The 20835-nt window shown below is 31.6% G+C and overlaps 1 protein-coding gene across 1 annotated transcript in view; it reads left to right on the forward strand.

Annotated features, from left to right (window-relative positions):
• Positions 1-20835, forward strand: part of Jarid2 (Jumonji, AT rich interactive domain 2) — a 92332-nt gene that overhangs the window by 49833 nt on the left and 21664 nt on the right. The window contains exons 12-16 of the mRNA XM_085822776.1: positions 4442-4560; positions 4671-4741; positions 4828-4942; positions 6511-6619; positions 9632-9814. Of these exons, the coding sequence (XP_085678902.1) occupies positions 4442-4560; positions 4671-4741; positions 4828-4942; positions 6511-6619; positions 9632-9814 (597 nt within the window). The remainder of the gene's footprint in view (positions 1-4441; positions 4561-4670; positions 4742-4827; positions 4943-6510; positions 6620-9631; positions 9815-20835) is intronic.

Consider the following 20835-nt stretch of genomic DNA (forward strand, 5'->3'; position numbering starts at 1 on the left):
CTTTCAGATAAAGTGAGAGTTTGCCAAAAAATTCAGATGAAACTGAATTTAAAATCCATAGTAAGCCAAGTCAGATGCTGCCAAAAACATAAATAGCTGATTGTCTAACTCGGCTAGATCTGTAAACAAGCTGAAGTTACGTGGCAAGTTCATCCAGCTATGTGAATAATTAATTGTCTGTCATGGCTACATTTTCACATTAGTTGAAGGTAAGTGCAAAGTTCATATCCATCCAAAGAACAGGAATTTGGATTTTTCTATCCTGCAAAGTGTGTGAAAGCTATCAACATAAGGGAAAATATGCTTCTATGCTGAACTCTTTAAAGTAAACTGGCTTGTATTCTTATTACAGTGGAAAACCACAAACATTCCCATGGATCCATTACACAAGGTAACCAAAAAATTCTTGCTGTTTCTGATACGACATTGGAAGAGCGAACCGCAACATAAAAATAGTTGCCAAACCTTGTAATGAAATAGTTAGGATGAGAGTTCGGACATTGACCAAGACTATAAAAGTGCGTTGCATCGGTACTTCAAACATAACTCACACAGCAACTGATTGAAATGGACGTGTCGTAGGTGCTCACTCGGAGTTGTTTGCTGTATGATTTTAAAGTGGGCCTGTCAGCAGCAGAATCAAGTCGCCAAATTTGCCAGGCCTTCTGGGATGATGTTGTTAATGAAGGAACTGCTAGGCAATGGTTCCAGAAGTTCAGGTCAGGAGAAATCTCTTAGTGATGCACCACATACAAGTGTTGGCCACAAGCGTTGGACGAAAAGGCCCTGAAAGCAGCCATGGAGAGTGACAGTAGCCAAATATGTGGTGAGCTTGCTGCACACTTGGAGGTATCTGATGAAACAATCAAATTCCATTTGCACCGCATAGGAAAGGCATATAAGCTGAGCAAGCCACTTGGCCATCAGTGGACTTGAAAAATACGGAAGAAAGCACAGTAGAATGAAAAGGCATGTTTGATGCTGTTTCTTTTTCTAAAATCTTCTGTTGTTAGGGTATGAGCATCGTTTAGCATCTTAATAATAGAATGGTGAGTTTTATTTGGTTCTCAGTTATGGTAATTATTTTCAAGTAATCGTGAAAGTAGATAGTATAGGATGACCAATTAAAAAGAACGATAAAGGGAAGGGGAAAAATCTGAAAGCTTTCAAATTTTATGTTACACCCAGAAGGTCATCTTTTTCATTTACACATACATACACATTTTAAGAGCATTTGGGATAAAAATATTTAAAAACAGCATATCTTTCGAATTTCTGATAGTCTTGTTCGGTGGAGATAAAAACTATTTTATTCCATACAGTGACAGTGTGTTGCCAGTGCTTGCTTTGAAATCATCGAGTTTCTTAATAAAAAATTTGTTAAAGTTTAAGAATATGAAAAAGATAATAAAACAAATTTGAAAATCAAGATTCAGTCTTCCAGGTGGAGAAACTATATTATTCAAAATATGATGACTCTAGGTGTCGTTTTTTTTTTTTTTTTTTTCCCTGAATGCAAAAAACATGCATATATTCATGCAGATTCTTCATTATTTAATTTCTTTGAATATAATACAGGGTGGTAATATTTGGTGGCAACAGTATGAAAAATGATACAGTCGTTTAGAGACTAATAGCCCTTCTGGGCCAGGCTAATGGTCTTAAAAAGAAAAAAAAAAAAAGAAAAAGAATTTCTGTTTGAGAACTGGCTATGGTATTTACAGAAACATTTCCATTTTGACCTTGCAGAGTTGTAAATCTGTCTGTTCTCTTGACATGACTGGTGACAATCTTTACAATTGATCTGATCATAATGATATTGCAGACAGTAATACTGCAAATCAAGTTTTTCTTGCTTATTTCTATACTTCACTGCATTGACCTGCAATGACAAATGGTGAAATATAAGGTCTTCTGTAAAAATAATAATAATCTATATATATAAAAGGAAGAGTTGTCTTTCTTTCGCGCTGCACGTTAGCTAATAGACCCAGGGCTACAAAATTTGGTATGTAGGTGCATCTAGACAAGAGCCAGTGTACATTGAAGCATTTTTTTTTCCCCTAAAAATTTGACTGAGACTTCCCCCCCCCTCCCCATGTTTTTTTTATGTTTCAATAACTCATTTTGTTGAGTGGCAACAGTGGCAGTTTTTAAATTTAATGTTTCTCTTCAATACTGGACGTTTGTTGAGAGTAGGCCACAGGAAGTTGGTTAATTTATTTAGTAGGATAATTAATATTTGTATTAAGGGATATTGCTTATTTCATTGTAATTTTTTATATGTAATAATTTATATATATATATAAAGTTGTTCTGCGGAGTAAAATTCTGTGCAGTTTTTAAATCTAATGTTTGGTATTCCCGTTGGGCATTTTTCCTGTACATTTAAAAGCCTGCCTAATGCTGGTTGCATAACGGTTAGTAAATAATAAATTTAAAAAAAATATAAGTGCCTCAAGAGCTTCAAAGTGCTCATCCATAGCTTCAAACAACCATTTTTAAGAGCAAAATATCTTATTTGCAGACAAATATTACTTATGTCAGTTATTGCTGTGTTGCACCACAGATAAATCTAATATAAAAGGAGAAGAAGGCAGTGTTTAAGTTCTGTTTGAAGAAGTGGCCATGTCCCCCCCCCAAAAAAAAGCTGTGATTGAATTAAGCTGCAGTAAACCCTTGCCCAGCACAGTTTTGTTAACTGAATTATTTCCATTTAATGTGTCCGGTACTAGAATATCCTTTATATGTGGTTCAGCATTTGTTCTTTGACACTGAATCCTCATTGGCATAAGCTGTTCCAAAAATTTACCAACAAATTTTAAGAATATGCGTAGATTCAAAATGAAGCTAAAGAAATTGTACAGTTTCCAAAAGCAATATCAGAGAAGGATTTTTTGGTATGGAAAAAGTAAAAATAAAAGAATTAACAAAAAAATGGATGATCTTATTTATAATAGCATTCGGCAGTGAAAGCAGTCATAACGAAGAAGAGGATCAAATGTCTTTATTTTACAGGAAGTTAAACGAATTGTTAAAAAAGGCAACATAACTGTCAGATTTTGCAATGACGATTAACCTAGTTGAAAAATGAAGATGACACTTTATAATTGGCATTAAAAAACTGCATCCATTAATGCGCAATTAGTTAAATATCAATAAGAGTGGAAATTAGTTAAATATCAATAAGAGTGGAAAAATAAATTGTATTTATTATTAGGTTCCAAACGAATACAATAAATATGCCTTATTATTATTTATTTTCTCTATTTTGAACTGAAATTTCATCATTAAATCTTGTAATATAGTTTAGTTCTTCATAGTTTTTTTTTCTCTCATTGTAAACTAGTTCTGTAAATTGAACTATTATTTAAAATATAAAAAAAAAAGTAATTATTTTCCATGGTTGAGGTAATGCTTATTCTCTCTTAATAAGTACTTCATTTCTCATATTTTAAATTACAATTCTAATTTTTAAGATTATGCAGTTGTGTATGATGTAATTAGACAGGTGCTTATTTTTTTGCTTAAAATGTGCTTGAAAAGTGCTTATAGGTGCTTATTTTTTTAACTAAAATGGGGCTATGAACCCTGTCTAAGAGAATCCATTAATAACCGTAAAACCTTTAGAAAAACTTTTTTTGTTTTCTCTGAAGCTACATATTAAGTCTTTTTCTCCTTTTTTGATAGTAAATCGGTCTTTTTCTATTGTAATCAGATAAGTATATCCAAGCCTCATCAATAATTGTAACTACATATTTCCATTTTTCACCTGCCAAATTTTCGTACAGCAATCTGCACGTAGTCTTATGCCAAGAAACATGTTTCGACATGGTGAACATCACGTTGTTTTGTTTTGATTAGCTTTAAATCTGAATTTATAATTTTCTTCACACTTCCAACAGAGATATTTAAAGATTTTGCAAGTGCTCTTTGGAAGGGGCTGAATTTTCCTTTAAAACATGAGATGTGGCTTGAGATTTAATAAGTGCTGTTCGTACCTCTGTTTGGTATTCATTTTTTGCCTTTTCCCCAGTCATATGTAAACTTTGATGTTTCTTTCCTTTCGTATTAATTATGTCACTTATTTTACATGTGGAAATATTAAAACCATGCTTTTTACATCTTTTTTTAATAATTGAATAAGAGTATTTCTCGTCGGACATGCACAAAAATGTAGCCTTCGATCCATTGTTTATTTTTCAGTGATTAAAGAAAAGAATGTTTTTAATGCTGCAGACGCTAATTAAACCTTATTCCAATTGGATGCCAGTCACGACTGTATATTTAAATTCATGGAGAAAATTAAAATCGTTACAAAAATGTGTAAACATCCTCTAAAGATGATTCACTGAGTTATCTTTCCATCCATTTGATTATTTTCTTATGTATTTAATATCAACTTATTTTTATTGTAATAATTTTAAAATTCTTTATACAGCATGAATTTTGGAAAGTAGTCACAGAAAGGCAACACCATGTTGTCGTACATGCCGGAAATATCGATAGCAGCGTGTATCAAAGTGGATTTCCCTGCAATCGGAATAGCCCATTTGCAAAGTATGTAATCTGTTTTGATGATCAAATAACTTTTTAAAGATAAAGTAACTTTGTTTTATATAAGGATTATCCGTGTATTTAATCATAAATTATTTCTCTTCTTTTACTAGACATCCGTGGAATTTAAAAGTATTAACCAATAACAGCAACTCTATATTAAAATGTATGGGTCCTGTCTCAGGTACGAATGATTTAATGTATTATCTTCCAAGTCTTTTTTTTAACAATATTTAATTTTTACATGCATCATTCCTAATATAATTTTAGGTATTACAATACCCACTTTACATGTTGGCATGTTATTTACTACTGGTTGTTGGTATAGGGATCCCCATTCCTTACCATGGATTGAATACTTGCATACTGGAGCTAGCAAAATTTGGTAATATTTTTTTTTTTTTTTCATTCTTTGGTGTAAGAGTCATATAGCCTTATTTAGCATACAGATGTTTTGACGTCAGCAGAAGTAATTTGACATAATTTGGGTAGTAATTATAGCAATAAAACTGTGGCATTTATGAATATTGCATTATTTATTAGGTGTCTGTTGCAAAATCCAAGCTTTCTTTTATTGAGTTTTATTGATTACATTATAACTAATTGTGAAGGCCTTAACCATGTTTGTTGACACTATTTAACCCACAATTTTAGCCCAGAAGGGCTATTAATTTCAAAACGGCATTTTGCATCAATTCACTTTTCAAACTGTTGCCACCAAATATTATTGCCATGTATTATATTTAAAGAAACTAAATAATGAAGAATCTGCATGAATGTTTCTCGCATTGGGATAAAAAACGATGGTACCTAGAGCCATCCAATTTTGAATAACGTAGTCTTCGAATCAAACATGGGCATATGGAAGCCCGAATTTTGAATTCCTTTTATTATCTATTTCAAATTCTGTAAAATGAATTTTTGATTAAAAAGCTCAACGATTTCAAAGCAGGCAATGGCAACACTGTACGTGGTGGTGGGGGAAGAATTTCTGGAAGACACTTAGGGGTGTATCAGTTAGCCGTGACTGTCTTCTGTCCTTTTCCTTACATTTTAATTTTTATGTGTAAAACTGTGATGATGGTTTTAAATTAAGAATTTAGAAAATAAATTTTATATTAAAAAGCAAAAATGTGGCAAAAGAGGCCAAACATTTAACCTTCTGTATGTCAAACTCAGCCATCACGAAATGCTTAATGGAAAGGCCAGTTTAAGTGACAGTAAAATAGCAAAAATATTCTTTTTGTTTAAAATAATAAAAAAAAAAAAGATTTAAGCAGGGCAGCCGCCGAAAAAAAGATGGAAATAGAGAAGCGGGCCGGTATTGGTTTAATCCTAGTATTCGGTGCACACGGGATTTGGCTACTTTTGGCGACTTTATGATGAGCAGTGAAAACGGGACATATACGATGAGTAGTTAACGGGTCATTCAAAAAAAATATATAGTTAAACATAGTATATACTATGTATATAGTATATATACTATGTGTGTATAATATATATATATACGTTCTTTGGATCATTTTTGGTGTTGGCAATAATTTGAAAGTCGCGCCAAGGCTGCACTGTATACTAGGATTTTACCCCGTTATTTTGAAGTGGACGAGAAAGGGATGAGAAATTGGCACAAACTGCAGTGCTGATAAGCACCACGTGTTTCTGTGATTCCTATTTTCTTCTTTCTACGTATTTCTTTCTCCTGATGAGGAGGGACCTTTAGCTGCCCTCGAAATCGATTGAGTGTTTCATTATACCTACGCTAAATATAAGGTTGTTTTTTACAATTTTGATTGTCACATTAGCGTGTTTCTCTTCTAGTCCAGTAAACAATTGTTAATATATTTTTTATTAAATTCTGTATAAATTTTGAACGAATTCAAAAATCAGTTATTGTGAAGCGTTGCATAATTGTGAACAGTCATAGAGGGATTTAATTTATGTTTTTTTAAATAGGTATGGAGTTCCTGCTAATGGATGTGAAAAATTTAGAAATGGAATGAAAAAAATAATGCCTGAATATTGTACAAATAACCCAATATGGTTGCCGTCTGATACTGCTATGGTAACAAAAAATGACTTATTCTATTCCTATTTTAATTTTTTCTTTATTGGCAATCAGTAAGTGTTTATATAAATTATTTTGTAATAATTTTATAAAAATGAAATATTATAAAGGCATTAATATATTTAATATGTTTAGTTAAACTTGTAGTGTTTATTAAAGAAGAAAACTATATTCATTCAAGATTTTATGTAGAAAGTAGGCGCATATGTATACCACGAAAAAAAATGGGACAGTTCTATATCTCCCATTCTACTGGGCTGATTGACTGAATTCAACTTGCATTTTTCATGTGTCGAAGCGCAACTTAGGATATGTATTAAATTTATATATAGTATTGCTCTAATATAGGTATTTTGACACAAAACTACCAAGTATTGTAAAAATTGCACGAGTAATTTTTAAAAAATTAGCTCTCAAAATTTTAGCTCCTCAGTGTTAATTGAATTTCATATATTTATATATCTCTTTTTTCATTAAACTTAATTAATTGGCTTTCATTAGCTATTTGATTTCTTCTTTTGGAATTTGAAATTTAGGCTTAATCCAAATATAATTCGTATATAATTCGTACATTTTTTATGGTTTATTTTTAAAATTTGTATTTTTTTAATATTTTTTGTAAATTTATCGAAAACAAATTTTGTGTGATAACCTATAAAATTTTCAACATCATCTTGAAGTAGATGTATTTTTAGGCACACCTGCAAAAAATTAGAGTTTTTTTATTCGAAATTTTCTAAGATATGCATGAAATTACTTATTGGAGCATTTTGAAATTTGGCTTTATATATATATATATATATATATATATATAGCAATAATAACACCAAACAATAATATGCACTTTGTTAAAATTTAATTATTTGAAAGTATGAACTATGACTTTTTTCCCACTCATTTACAATGAAAATAAGAAAAGGAAAATAGGTTGCTAGAAATTAAGAAGTTTGTCAAGTAAATTATTCTTGTCAAAAACAGAAAAAATACATCAATATAAATTTTTGAATTTCTCCATAAATTTTGCACCAAATTTTACAAAATTTAATATTTAGGCATAATTTGAGTCGTAGAATCGAAATATGGAAAAATATTGGCATGTCATTTCAGAAAAAGTTCGATTTGGTGTCAAAATACCTGTGTTAGAATGATGCTATGTATAAATCTAATATATATCCTAAGTCATGTTTTCAAGGCATTAAAAATGCAATTTGAATTCTGTCAGTAGGCCCAGTAGAACGCGAGATATAGAACTGCCCCCCCCTTTTTTTGCGCAGTGTACGTAATGTCTAGAAGAGTTCACAAGCATCATGGATATTTCCGTTTTAAAAAATAAAGTAAAATTATCACTAAATTTATTTAGTTTGTTCTAAATTTCTTTTTGAGTATTAAAGCTAGAACTTGTTTTTACTGAGTTTTACTGTGTATATATGTTAGCAATTAAAATGTGTTAAAATTTCATTAATATAATGTCCGTCTTTTTTTCTTTCTCTCTCTCTCTCTCTCTCTCTCTTTTTTTTTTTTTTTTTTTTATGCCTTAAAAGAAAAAACTTTTCCCTGAAAAGTTGTAGTTATCAGGTAACCGGATGAAGCATCGTAACAAGATAAAAAAGTATTGTGCATAAGTGATCCGCATGTTGTTGCTATGCATTACATGGTTTTTACTTCCTTGTACAAAGTAAAGGAAGTATTGTGATATTGAAAAATTTTGGGTATCGTATTTCAATGAAAATATCCATTTTGACTACTGTCCATTCCATTTGAACAATGTTTTTGTGTTACATCTGTACGTACGGACAGAATAAAGAACTTTTTTCCCCCCGAAACGGATTGTGAAGTAGATTTAAAATGGATTCAAAAGAGATTTTTTTGTGACATCTTTATGTATGTATGTATGTATCTTGCATAACTGAAAAAACGAGTTGCCTCAGAATGTTACAATTTTGTGTAAAGGACTGCTGTAACATGTAGTTTTGCATCTCCTTTTTTGGTTGCAATCGGCTGCACCAAAAGTACATAAAATATATATGAACCCACTATGTTACTCAGCTCAGCGAGATCAGTTTTTTTTTTATTCTTATATGTTGGTATATTATGCATTTTTTGCTTTAAAAATGATTGAATTATGTTGTCTTCCGGTTAAGGTTTTTATGCATTAGTTAACCTGCATGCAAGAGTTGTAGAATTATCAACAATTTTAAATTCAAGTTTCGCTAAGCCTAATGATGCTGCCATTTGTTTACATTTCAAACTTAGTTGCATAGTGAATTCAGTTTCTGCAACAATTTCAGTGTCTTTTTGCGGAGTGGGACCAAAAGATTTGTGCACTGAAAAATCATTCTTTCTGCCTAATTTTAATTCATTTAAATGCTAATTTTAATTGTAAAAATTGTTTTTTAACTCTAGTTAGTGTTTTAGGTTTTTCTCTTTTTTACAATATTTTAATGAAGTGTTTTGAGTTTTCACGTATTTTTTCCTTGCCACGAAGAGAGAACTGAATTGATTGAATAAAGAAATTTGAGGAAGTATGTTTAAATGAAATGCAGCAAAAATTTGCATATTTTAATAGGGCATATAAGGAAGTCATGTAGGTCCACATCAGATTTTTTATAAAAAGTGCATTAATCTCCATGTGTTAGTTTATCATAAACCAAATTTGTCTTCTACCATCTGGGTTTACCATTTTGTACAGCCTGTTTTAAATATGTTATTTATATTCCATATTTTTGAAATCCTGGATTGATTCTTAAACAAGCAGGCTGATCATAACTATTTTTTATTATTAAGACCGTTTTAGATATTAAACAGCCTATAAGGTTGACTAAGTTTTTAAACCTTTTTTTTAAATAGTTTTTTACACATTTTTTTAGCTTTTTCAAACTTTAATGGTAGTGTGATTACAGTGCCATTAAATAGAAATTTTTATTAAATCGTCTGGTTTAAAATCATTGCTCATTGATTTGTTCGCTTGAAATTTACACGCATTATAACTTTTAATCTTTATTCTGACAGGTTCCGCCAGATTTGTTGGTCAAACATGGAGCATCACTAAGTCGTACCATTCAGAACAGTGGGCAGTTTGTTGTAATTTTTCCAGAATCTTTTACGTCAACAATATGTTGTGGCTACTGTGTGTCAGAATCTGTATACTTTGCACCTACACCATGGTTAGATTTGGCTATGAAAGCATTTCAGGTAAATGACCAATGTTAATGAGTGTAATTATGTCAAATTATTTGAAGGAGGGAGGAAATGTATTTTTTCTTTTTATAATGTATTATTAGAAATAAATAGTATCATACTTTTTAAATAATTGTTTAAAGTTATTGGTTTATTTGATTGCGGCAACGCTTCAAGGGCTATCTGCCTGGGGGGATGTCTTCGTGGAGGACTTTCTAAGGGAAACTGGCTTGTATACATGTTACACATGGGTAAAACCATTAAAATGCCTTTGCAGTCAGCCTGTTTGCAGGATTCGAACCTTGAACTGAACTACCAGTGTTCAGCGACTTTACTGCTTCGCTGCTGGTGGGCTTTAAAATTATTACTTGATGTTGAACAGTAATGGATTTTCTGTAAAATTCATTATGTCTTCAGTAAATAATTTCATTGAAAGATATCAAGAAACCTTTGACTCAAACTATAGTGAATGTTGACAAGTGTAATGATGTCCAGCAAGAAAAAAATGCCGAATGGTATATTTTTCAAAGTTTTGTCGGTAGATTTCATTTTTAAAACTTTCTTTTAGAGAGAAGGTCAAAGTGTAGAATATGAAGGAACCAAGCCCTGTCTTTGCCTTTAAGTTTTATCTTTATTTTATCCAAATTACATACCTGCCAACTTTTACTAATTTTTCGTAATTTTTGCGAAAATGCGTTTGTCTTTACGATTTTACGATCGTAATCCATTTTTTACGATTTTTTTTTCTTTTTCAAGTGATTTTTGTCGAAATTTAGAATTTTTCACAAATTCAGCGATTTTCGCCAATTGCATCGTGTTTTACCGACTACTTCGAATCCAGTAACCTGCAGTTTCTCCTATTCTCCCAACTCGCCGCTTAACCAGCCAATCCAATGTGCTGAACTTGTTTCTCACACTCTTTTCTTTGTGGGCGCCAGATTATTTTTTTCGCGTTCGCTTCAGCAGCAAGGGAATTACTCAGCTCAGAGTCAGCGAGCGTGGATTGTCGCATTCATTTTCTTAATACGTCGTTGTTACGAAATGAGTTCAAAAAAAACCTTATTCTCAATATTTTCGGCCTGCCTACAAAGCCGAATTTCCAACAATTAAAGAATCCTTCAAAGGAAATAACTATGCATTTTGCAAAGTGTGCGTGTGTGACTTCATAATGAGTCACGGTGGAAGAAGCGACATTGTGAAGCATGTTAAGTCTAAAAAGCACAAAGTTAATGCTTCGGCTTCGACAACGTCAAAGGAAGTGGATGATTTTTTTTCAAATTCGGATGCCAATGTCATTTGGCAGAGTGTTTGTTTACTGCATTCCTCATCAAACACAACGTGCCGCTAAGCGCTGCCGATCACGCCGGTCAACTTTTCAGACGGATGTTTCCAGACTCCAAGATTGCTCAGAAATATGCTTGTGCTAGCACGAATACATCTTCTATTGTGAACAAAATTGCTTGTGATGCACAAAGTAAAACAATAGCTGCACTCCAGAATTCAGCATTTTCGGTGTCAATCGATGGGAGCAACGACAGCGATTGGAAGCTTTACCCCATCGTTGTCACATATTTCTGTGATGTTTCTAATGAAATGAAAACTCATCTTTTGCGTCTTCCATTGTTGAATGGAGACGCTACGGGGGAAAATATTGCCTCCTTGGTAATTAATGAGTTGAAACAACTTAACATCCCAATATCAAACTGCATTTCATTTGGTGCAGATAATCCTCATGTCATGGTGGGTGACAAAAAGGGTGTAGCCTCTTTCCTCAAAAAAGAACAAAATGAATTAATTGTTATTGGATGCCAATGCCACTTAATTAATTTGGCAGCAGAAAAAGGTGCAGCTGCTTTACCATTAAATATTGACCAGCTTCTGATTGATGTGTTTTTCTATCTGGAAAAAAGTGTAAAAAGGAAAGAAAACCTAAAGAATTTCCAAGAACTGTGCTCTGGTGAAACGAGAAAAATTCTGAAACATGTATGCACGAGATGGTTATCCTTAGGCAGAGCGCTAGGAAGGTTTATTGAACAGTGGGATGCATTGCTAAAATATTTCCACGAAGAGACCAAAACGAAACCACAGATCCCATCAAATTTGTCGGCATATAAGATTCCGAAAACCAACTTTGCTTCTAATCAAAATGCTTTAAAAGGGAAAAGCCAACACACAGAATCAAACCCTTTAAAAAGAAAATGCTTAGAAGACTCCTCAAAGGTCAACTTTGTTAAAGAAGTTGAAGGGAAGAAGAAACAGTCTTCTATTAGCTGGGAGGAAAGGATTTTCTATCTTCTTTTTTCGGATTTGAACAAAGCATATTGTAGTTTTGTGTTAAGTACCATTAAGATTTTTGAAAGTGTAAATACCCTTCTACAATCAGCTTCGCCAAAATCTCCCCTGCTTATCCAAATTCTTAATGATCTTTTGAAAGAACTTTATACTAAGTTTGTAAAACCGTCCGTTGTGAAAAACAGTGTGTTGATTCGTGTTGCCTATAATAGTTTGGCAAATCAAAAGGATGACAATGATCTTATAATTGGAAATCAAACCAGGGAACTTGTAAATTCTTTGAAAGATCATGAGAAAAAAGAATTTTTTCAATGTGTTAGAAAGTACTTTTCCTCAGCCTGTGATTACATTGTAAAGAAATTTCCTTTGCAAAATGAAGTTCTTTTAAATGCTGAAGTGGCAAATTTGAAACAAATTGAAAATTCATCTTTTAAAAAGATTCGTTTTTTTATTGATAAATTTCCATTTTTGTTAACAATTAAAGAAAATGAATGCCATAATGATGCTTTAGATGAACTACAGAACCAATTTTCTGCTGCACAGTTTGAAGACTTTGCCAGTTCTGGAGAAGATAGACTTGATGTCCTTGTTGGTACCTTAAAAAGAATAAAAAGAGCTGATGGAACACCAAAATATGATAGACTAGCGAGAGTTTTATGTGCTATTCTCGTTATTCCACACAGTAATGCTGAGTGCGAGAGAGTCTTCAGTGTTGTGAAGAAAAACAAAACTATGTTTCGTTCTTCAATTTCACCAAAAACTCTAGAAAACATTTTAATTGCTAAATGTTATGAGGAAATTAATTGTTATGACAGGAAATTTTCCAAAGAATTTTTGGCTAAAGCCAAAAAATGCACTCTAAATTCATTGCAATTTTTTGTAACATTAAGTTCTTGTTTTATGTTTCCTAATAAATTTTTTAGTTACTACTTAATTGAGATTTACTAATGTAAGTACAATTTTCTTTTTTCTATTTGTATAAATTATTATTTTTTTAATATCAAAGCATGATATTAATTCTTCGTGTTCTTCTGAATTTTGGAGAAATCTTATGAATTTTTATCTTTAGAGGTTGGCAGGTATGAAATTATATTTATTTCATTAATAACAATGAAGAAGTAATAACATTGCTGCAGTGATACAGAGTATATCTAATGGTATTGAAGCATTCTAAATTGATGCATACTACATAACAATGGAAGCACACTGCATTTTGGAGAGCTTAATATTTAGTATCTGTTAAGCAAGCTAATACTATTTTGGGAATTTTTTATAGACCCCCCCTCCAAAAAAATGTGCATCAGATCTGAATTTTAAGCTTGTGCTTAGCTTTCTTGGACCTGCTTATACTCAACTGTAGTACAAGCTGTACTGCAGGTATTGGTTGTCTTAATTGAGCCTTTTTCATCAAAACAGTATTCGTTCGCTGTGAGAATTATCCATCTATTTTCAACAAATAGTTAATTTTAAGTTTACTTTCCTATTATTCTTTTTTCATCCATGCGTTTTATGTCGGAATGTAAATGAGATAACGAGAATTTATTCAGATTATAGTAAAAAGAAGTGCTATTTAAGCAAGAGTTTCGGAAGTTAATTTAAGAGTGTGTCTGCGTATTCCAGGCAACATTGTGCTGTGATTATTAGCGACTTGCATTATCGGCATTGAGCTTGAGCCATTGGCTTTGTATTTCCGGTTTACTACAAACCATAGCCTTTCCTGCTCATTTAAATATTATCTGGGCCATTAGTCTAATCTACCACATCTTGAAATTATTATCTGGGCCATTAGTCTAATCTACCACATCTTGAAATTATTATTTGTTACGTATTGCTGTTAAACCCGAAGTGCTGGACTTATTGTAACCCAAGTTGGGTCATTGTGAATTTTATGTTTGAGTAAACCCTTCTGATTTATCAGGGTTCGTACAGTCCTTAAGTGTCCTCAAAAGTCCTTAAATTTTTTGGAATTGATTTTTGGTCTTTAAAAGTCCTTAATTTTGGCCAAAATCAGCAGAAGGTCATTAATTTTAATCATCTCAAATTTCTGTCTGTTTTTACGACTGTCATTTTGAGTGTGAATTAGCATTTTGAAGGAATATTTTTGCCGATTCACTGACATATATATTGTAATATTGGTTATCTTTTAAATGGGTTCATGACTTAAAATTTGTTTCTATTTCTAATATAAATAATGGGATACTTGAGTTTCTAAGCAAGAAGTGAAACATGAGCATTTTGAAATTCATTTTTCTAATAAAGAGCTCTTAAACAATTTTTCGCTTTTGGGAATGTGAATTCTTTTACTAAAGGGTTCTAAATTTGGTGACGTTTCAACATTTTGGCGATTTTGAGATCAGTCTCTATAGAAACTTTTTAATTCCGAGATCTGAGAATTTCAGCCTTTCAGTTTATGATTCAGTCGGGGGTTTGGGACTATTTAACTTTTACCAGATCAAGTAAACCCTCATAGGTACCTTGTTAGTACCTCATAGTTAGGAGATAAACACGTAGAAACTAGCGAGAGCATTGGTTTGCATATTGAGACAACTCTCTAATTGTTAGAAAAGATGCTTAAAGAGAAGGAAATCTATATAAACTAGCCAAAATGTTTGGAAAGGCTTCAAATTAAAACAAAATATTATATTGTTTTTCATTAAAAGCTTTATGTTTTGTAGCTTTTAATGTGTATCCTAATATCGTTTAAGACTCAATGTCATAAATTACATGTATTTTAAACTGTGAAATTTTATTAGATTTTGATTTTAATAACAAATATTGTTAAAAAATAAAATTTAATAGTGGCCATGTAAATCCATAATGACTAAGGTTATCTAATTACCTAATTTAATTATTTATAACTAACTGCTTACCCATAAAAGTTATATCTACATATTAAAGCGAGTTATTGCCTTTCATTAACACTTACTGTGGTCACAAGATAAAACACAAAAATTTAAAAATTCAAGTAAAACTTATTCTTTGCATTATTCTTTGCATCTAGTGAAACTTAAAAGTAATACAAAACAACTTATCATCTCTGGTACTTTAATCGCTTATTGGAACACATTAAAGTATATCAACTGGGCTACAATCCCTTGGAACTCTACACAAAGCTGTGACACTAACTGCATCAAACAGAGCCTGACTAAGTTTCAACACTTGCCAACTGTGTCTACATCAGACCTTTCACGTTTGTTCTAATGAGCAGGTCACTCTCTAGACAAGCAACAGCGGTGACAACATTCAGTCTTTTGTTATGAATCATGCTGATTATGATCTTACTTCTCATTTTAACCTATACCATTTGACATAAAATCTACCTGCTATTTACTAAACCTCTAGACTGACTAAGTATGTAACAAAATGAGACATAAAAAAATCAACATAAAGCTAACTGTTAGTAAAACGTAAGTAAATGTCGTCTTCTTTCAAATATGTCCAACTATTATAAGTGTAAAATATTTAATCCTACTTGATAAATTGTATAAAGTTTATTTTATTCTCAAACTTATTAATCATTATGTTAATTAATTCATGTTTAGTAATAATGCATACTACTCAGGGATCTATTTTATTTTTAGAATGGTATTACAAAAGTGAAATTCAGGCATAGAATAGTATTTTTAATTGAATTTATTCAGTTCCCATTTGCTCATAGGTCCTTAATTTTTTCATTAATGGTCCTTAAAAGTCCTTAAAAGTACTTAATTTCTGTGTGCAGAAATGTGTACGAACCCTGTTAAAGCGTCATAACATTGATTAATTTCATTAAAATAAAGGTAATACATTGAAATTATATTTAAAAAATAACATTAAAATAAAACATTTTTATTTTTTGCTGTCATATTATAAAGTTTCATTTTGGCAACTTATTATACAATATTTTGGATCTGAAAAATAAACAAGGTATGATGCTATAAAGCACAATTTACGAAACAACTCTTAGCAAAAGCAAAATTAGCTATGTAATTAATTAAAAATGTCTTCTTTTAATTTTTTCATAGTAAGAGTTTTTCCCTTGTAAGAGTAAGAGTTTCTCTCAGAATATGCATCAGTTTTCTCTATAAAATTAATTTTACACTTTTTCCCTCCCCCCCTTTTTTTTTTTTCAAAATATTTCTGGTTTTTTGCTGTTACAGAATGGGAAGGAATAATTTTTCTTTAGCATTTTAGACATGTCAGCTTAGAAAGTTTAGAAGGATTTGAAGGCAAGATTTGTAGACCTATGATTCTAGAAGATTCGAGAAATATGTGACAAACTGAAAAATGTCTCCATGGTATCAACACATAATCGATGTATTATACAGAAAGTTTGCAAAGAATTTCTTACTTTTTTGAGAATGTCTGGAAGAACAATAAGAACGTAATATTTGAATGTTTTACTTCTGTTACTAGAATCTTAACATGTTTATCTTCCCTTTATTTTCTCTACTTTTCACTAGACACAAGCATGAAAAATATCAGAAATACTTCTAATCTTATCACATGGGCAGGCATTATAGAAAGGGATTTTTTTATTTATAAAGAAATTGAAAACTTACAATTTAAAAAATTCATCTAATATGTCTTAATGCATCATACACATAGCTGGCACTAGCATTTTCCCACCTGATGCAATCTCTGTGGATCCTAAATTCTGCTGCCTAGTGTTTTTCTAAATTCTGCTTCCAAAGCCTGCTCTAAATTCTAAAAGTTTTGCCATTTCTAGATTTTGTTGTTCTCTGTGTCACTAAATTCTAAAAATTCTGCAACTTCAGCTCTGTAACCGGCCTTTACCATATATATTTCATATTTCTTCTGAATGGTTCTTTTACTAAAATAAAATTAGCCGCTTTTTCTAAACATTCTAAATGCATTTAGTGATTTTTAGAAGAACAAAAATCTTTAACTAAATCCAAAAATTCTAAAATGAAAAGGAAACATGTTGAAGAAAGAAACTGAGTACATAAAGAAAATTATTCTTCAAAGATATGTGCAGTTATTATTATGTGAATTACCCAATTGTTTATGATTTCAGCCTTTAATATAATTTCCCATTTCTGTTTCCTCATTACTGAGCCAGATTAAATTTTAATTAAATTGTATAATCTTTGACCACTAGTCCAGATTATTAGTTTGAATCTGACTGTTCTTGTTTAATTACATCACCGTGAGCTGTAATTGATTTTGTTAGCATTAGAACATGAATTTATGTACTAAGTTCTTTTTAAATAAGAGGCTTATTTAAGACATTGTCTGATATTATAGTTACTTTCAGACATAGCAATAATATGCTTCACATCTGTCGGGGGTTTGGGACTATGTAACTTTTACCAGATCAAGTAAACCCTGAGAGGTACATTGTGGAGAGGTTGACAAGTTAGGAGATAAAGCACGCAGAAACTGGAAAGAGCATTGGTTTGCATATTGAGACAAATCTCTAATTGTTAGAAAAGATGTTTGAAGAGAAGGAAATCAATATAAACTAGCCAAAATGTCTGGGAAGGCTTCCAATATAAATGACAGATAAATATTTTGTTGAGTGTTGTTGTTACAAAACATAAATGTTTTGTAGCTTTTAATGTGTAATTATCGTAATATCATTTAAGAATCAATGTCATGTATTACATGTATTTTAAACTGTAAAATTGTATTAGACTTTGATTCTAATAGGGCTTTTTTAACAAATATTTTTAAAAAATAAAATTTAACAGTGGTCATGTAAATCCATAATGACTAAGGTTATCAAACTATCTAATTTAATTATTTATAACTAACTGCGTACCCTTAAAAATTATCTCTACATATTAATGCGAGTTTTTTCCTTTCAGTAATACTCACTGTGGTCACAAGATAAAATACAAAAATGTAAAAATTCAAATAAAACTTATTCTTTGCATCTATAGAGACTTAAAATAATACAAAACATTTTATCACTTCTAGTGCTTTAATGCCTTATTGGAACTCTACACGAAGCTACGACACTAACTGCATCAAACAGAGCCTGATTAAGTGTCAGCACTTGCCAACCGTGTCTACATCAGGCCTTTCAGGTTTCTTCTAATCAGCAGGTCTCTCTCTAGATAAGCAGCAGTAGTGACAACATTCAATCTTTTGGTTATGAATCATGCTGATTATGATCTTACTTCTCATTTTAACCTCTGCCGTTTGACATAAAATCTACCTGCTACTAAACCTCTAGACTGACCAAGTATGTGGCAAAATGAGACATAAAAAAATCAACATAAAGCTAACTGTTAGTAAAACATAAATGTCATTTATCTTCTTTCAAATATGACCAACTATTATAAGTATAAAATATTTAATGCTACTTGATAAATTGCATAAAGTTTATTTTATTCTCAAACTTATTAATCATTATGCTCATTAATTCATGTTTAGTAATAATGCATACTACTTAGGGATCTATTTTATTTTTAGGATGGTGTTACAAAAGTGAAATTCAGGCATAAATAATATTTTTAATTGAATTTATTCAGTTCCCATTTGCTCATAGGTCCTTAATTTTTTCAATGGTCCTTAAAAGTACTTAATTTCCATGTGCAGAAATGTGTACGAACCCTGTTTATGTTTTGTTTCACAAGGCTAGAAGATAAGTCTATGTTCCCAAAGAGACATAGACTTTACATCCCTTTTATGGATTACTAGATTTAGCAATTTTTCAGCACCCTGTCAATTTCATAATCAGGCTTGGCTGGAAATTTGGCTGTGAAGAACCTAAATACCTTTTCTTGCCTAACTTTAAAAAGCTGTTATTATACTCATCTTTGAAATAGGGTGAATAAATAATAATATAATGATTCATTCATACATATTATCAGGTTCTATGTTCTTCCTTACTTGCTTTGGGAACATTAAATGACCTGACTCCGAACAGGGAGCTTACTAAAGCTATGTTCAATAAATGTGGGAAGTAGACAAGATACACAGGAAGGGTATACGAAACCCTTTATTTTTCTCTCTTTACAATGATTTCCGGACTTCGGAATACAGAGACCAACCACTTGTGGTCTGAACGTAAGAATATAAAACTATTAACTAAATTCTAACTAAACTAACTTTGGATTAATAAACAAGTGTCTACCTGAAGATTGGCCCTATATTAACAGAAAGGCCGTATGTAGTACAGAGAACTGTTAACACTACGATACGTTTAAAATTATCAAGAGGATTAAACCTCTGGCCTTGAAGACAACCTGCAACCGAGTAAAACTGCTATGGCAAGCGGCCTGCTCCTAATCACTCCTTCCTCTCTCTTGCTTGGCAAAAAGCCACAACTTAAGTACTTGGCGTTCGCAAGACAATTTGCATAAATAAGTTAAAGCTTTTAATTCTGGCCGGAAGTAGAAAATAAGAAGTGATAGTAAAGATTTAAAATAAAATAAACGTTAGTAAAACTTAAGATCCTTACATACTTCCCGCCAGAGTTAATTAGTTTGAAACTGAGGTCTGAAACGACCTTGTTGAAAACTTTTAGCTCTAGAATCTAACGCGAGGCCAATCTTTTACAAACAGTTCTCACTAGGAACTAGAAATTAAAAAAAAAAAAAAAAAAAAATCGTTTTTTTACATTATCAACTTCATGGACAATTACTTTTCATCTGTACTGCATCTAAACAGGAGCTCTTAGTTGAAATCTGGTTCCTTCCAGAGATCTGGAAGGAAAACTAGTTTAATAAAATGTTACACAATTAAATGGCAAGTAACAAGAATACTTATATTTCTCTTAACATTCTTATTTCATTCATGACGTTATTTAATTCTCTCCCCGTGCTCTCTGACATGTGTTGTAAAAGAAAACACCAAACACGAATGTGTTTATGTACAAGTGTTCAACACTACCGCCTGCAATCAAAACACTAACGTGTTAAAATTCAACATAACAAGACCTCATAACACACCTTATATTCATCTCTAAAGCCTGAGGTACTATTCTGAAAGTGGCTAACTCTGAAGTGTAGCGTCAGAGAGCCTAACTACATTCATTCAACCTTTAACACATATTCACAATAATTTGGCTCTTTTTACAGTCACACGAATAAGTTAAAATTTTTTTTGCATTACTTTCACTTTTAACATATCACAGTATTTCTTAACGCTTAAAATAACAGTTCACATTGTATATAAGAACATATTAACATGCCGTTAATTTTACGCATTTTAAAACGTACATTAGTAGTACATTGTTAACTTCTATTCTTTTCCAAGCAAGTGCCAATTCTTCTCCATTGAAATACTACATTTCAAAAGTCTTTCAGACTAAAACTTCTTTCTTGCCAGAATCTTTTAAATAAAATTTTATACAATAACTTTTACAATATTCAAGTATTTACACATTCCTATTATATATTAATTTTAGTTTTACTCGTGAGTAATTGAAAAACATAATACCAAAATAGGTAACAACTCATTTCTCGCCTTTTTGGCGATAAAGGTAGACCTCACATGAGGTAAAACGTCTTGAATTCTGCCACTTGCAGTAAGAATGAAAGATTAACTTAATGTTGCAAAGTAACATAAAGTTTTACTTCTCTTTGTGATATTCGGACATTCTTTTTTCTGCCCAGTCCTGGAAGGTAGCAAAGACTAGCGTCGGGTTTATCTTCCTTCTTGTGCGGGTTCGCCCTTCAGTTCCTTCCTCTATGAGCTTTCTTTTCCTTCCAGTTCAGTCACCCTTGAAGACCTTCTTTTTCGCCTCTGCCTGTGGTCTTGGCTGTTTGATGGCAGCTGGTCTTGGCGGAACC

The sequence above is a fragment of the Stegodyphus dumicola genome, chromosome 1, assembly GCF_044657685.1.
Source record: "Stegodyphus dumicola isolate Sdum_Otavi_A_Nest chromosome 1, ASM4465768v1".
Lineage (NCBI taxonomy): Eukaryota > Metazoa > Arthropoda > Arachnida > Araneae > Eresidae > Stegodyphus > Stegodyphus dumicola.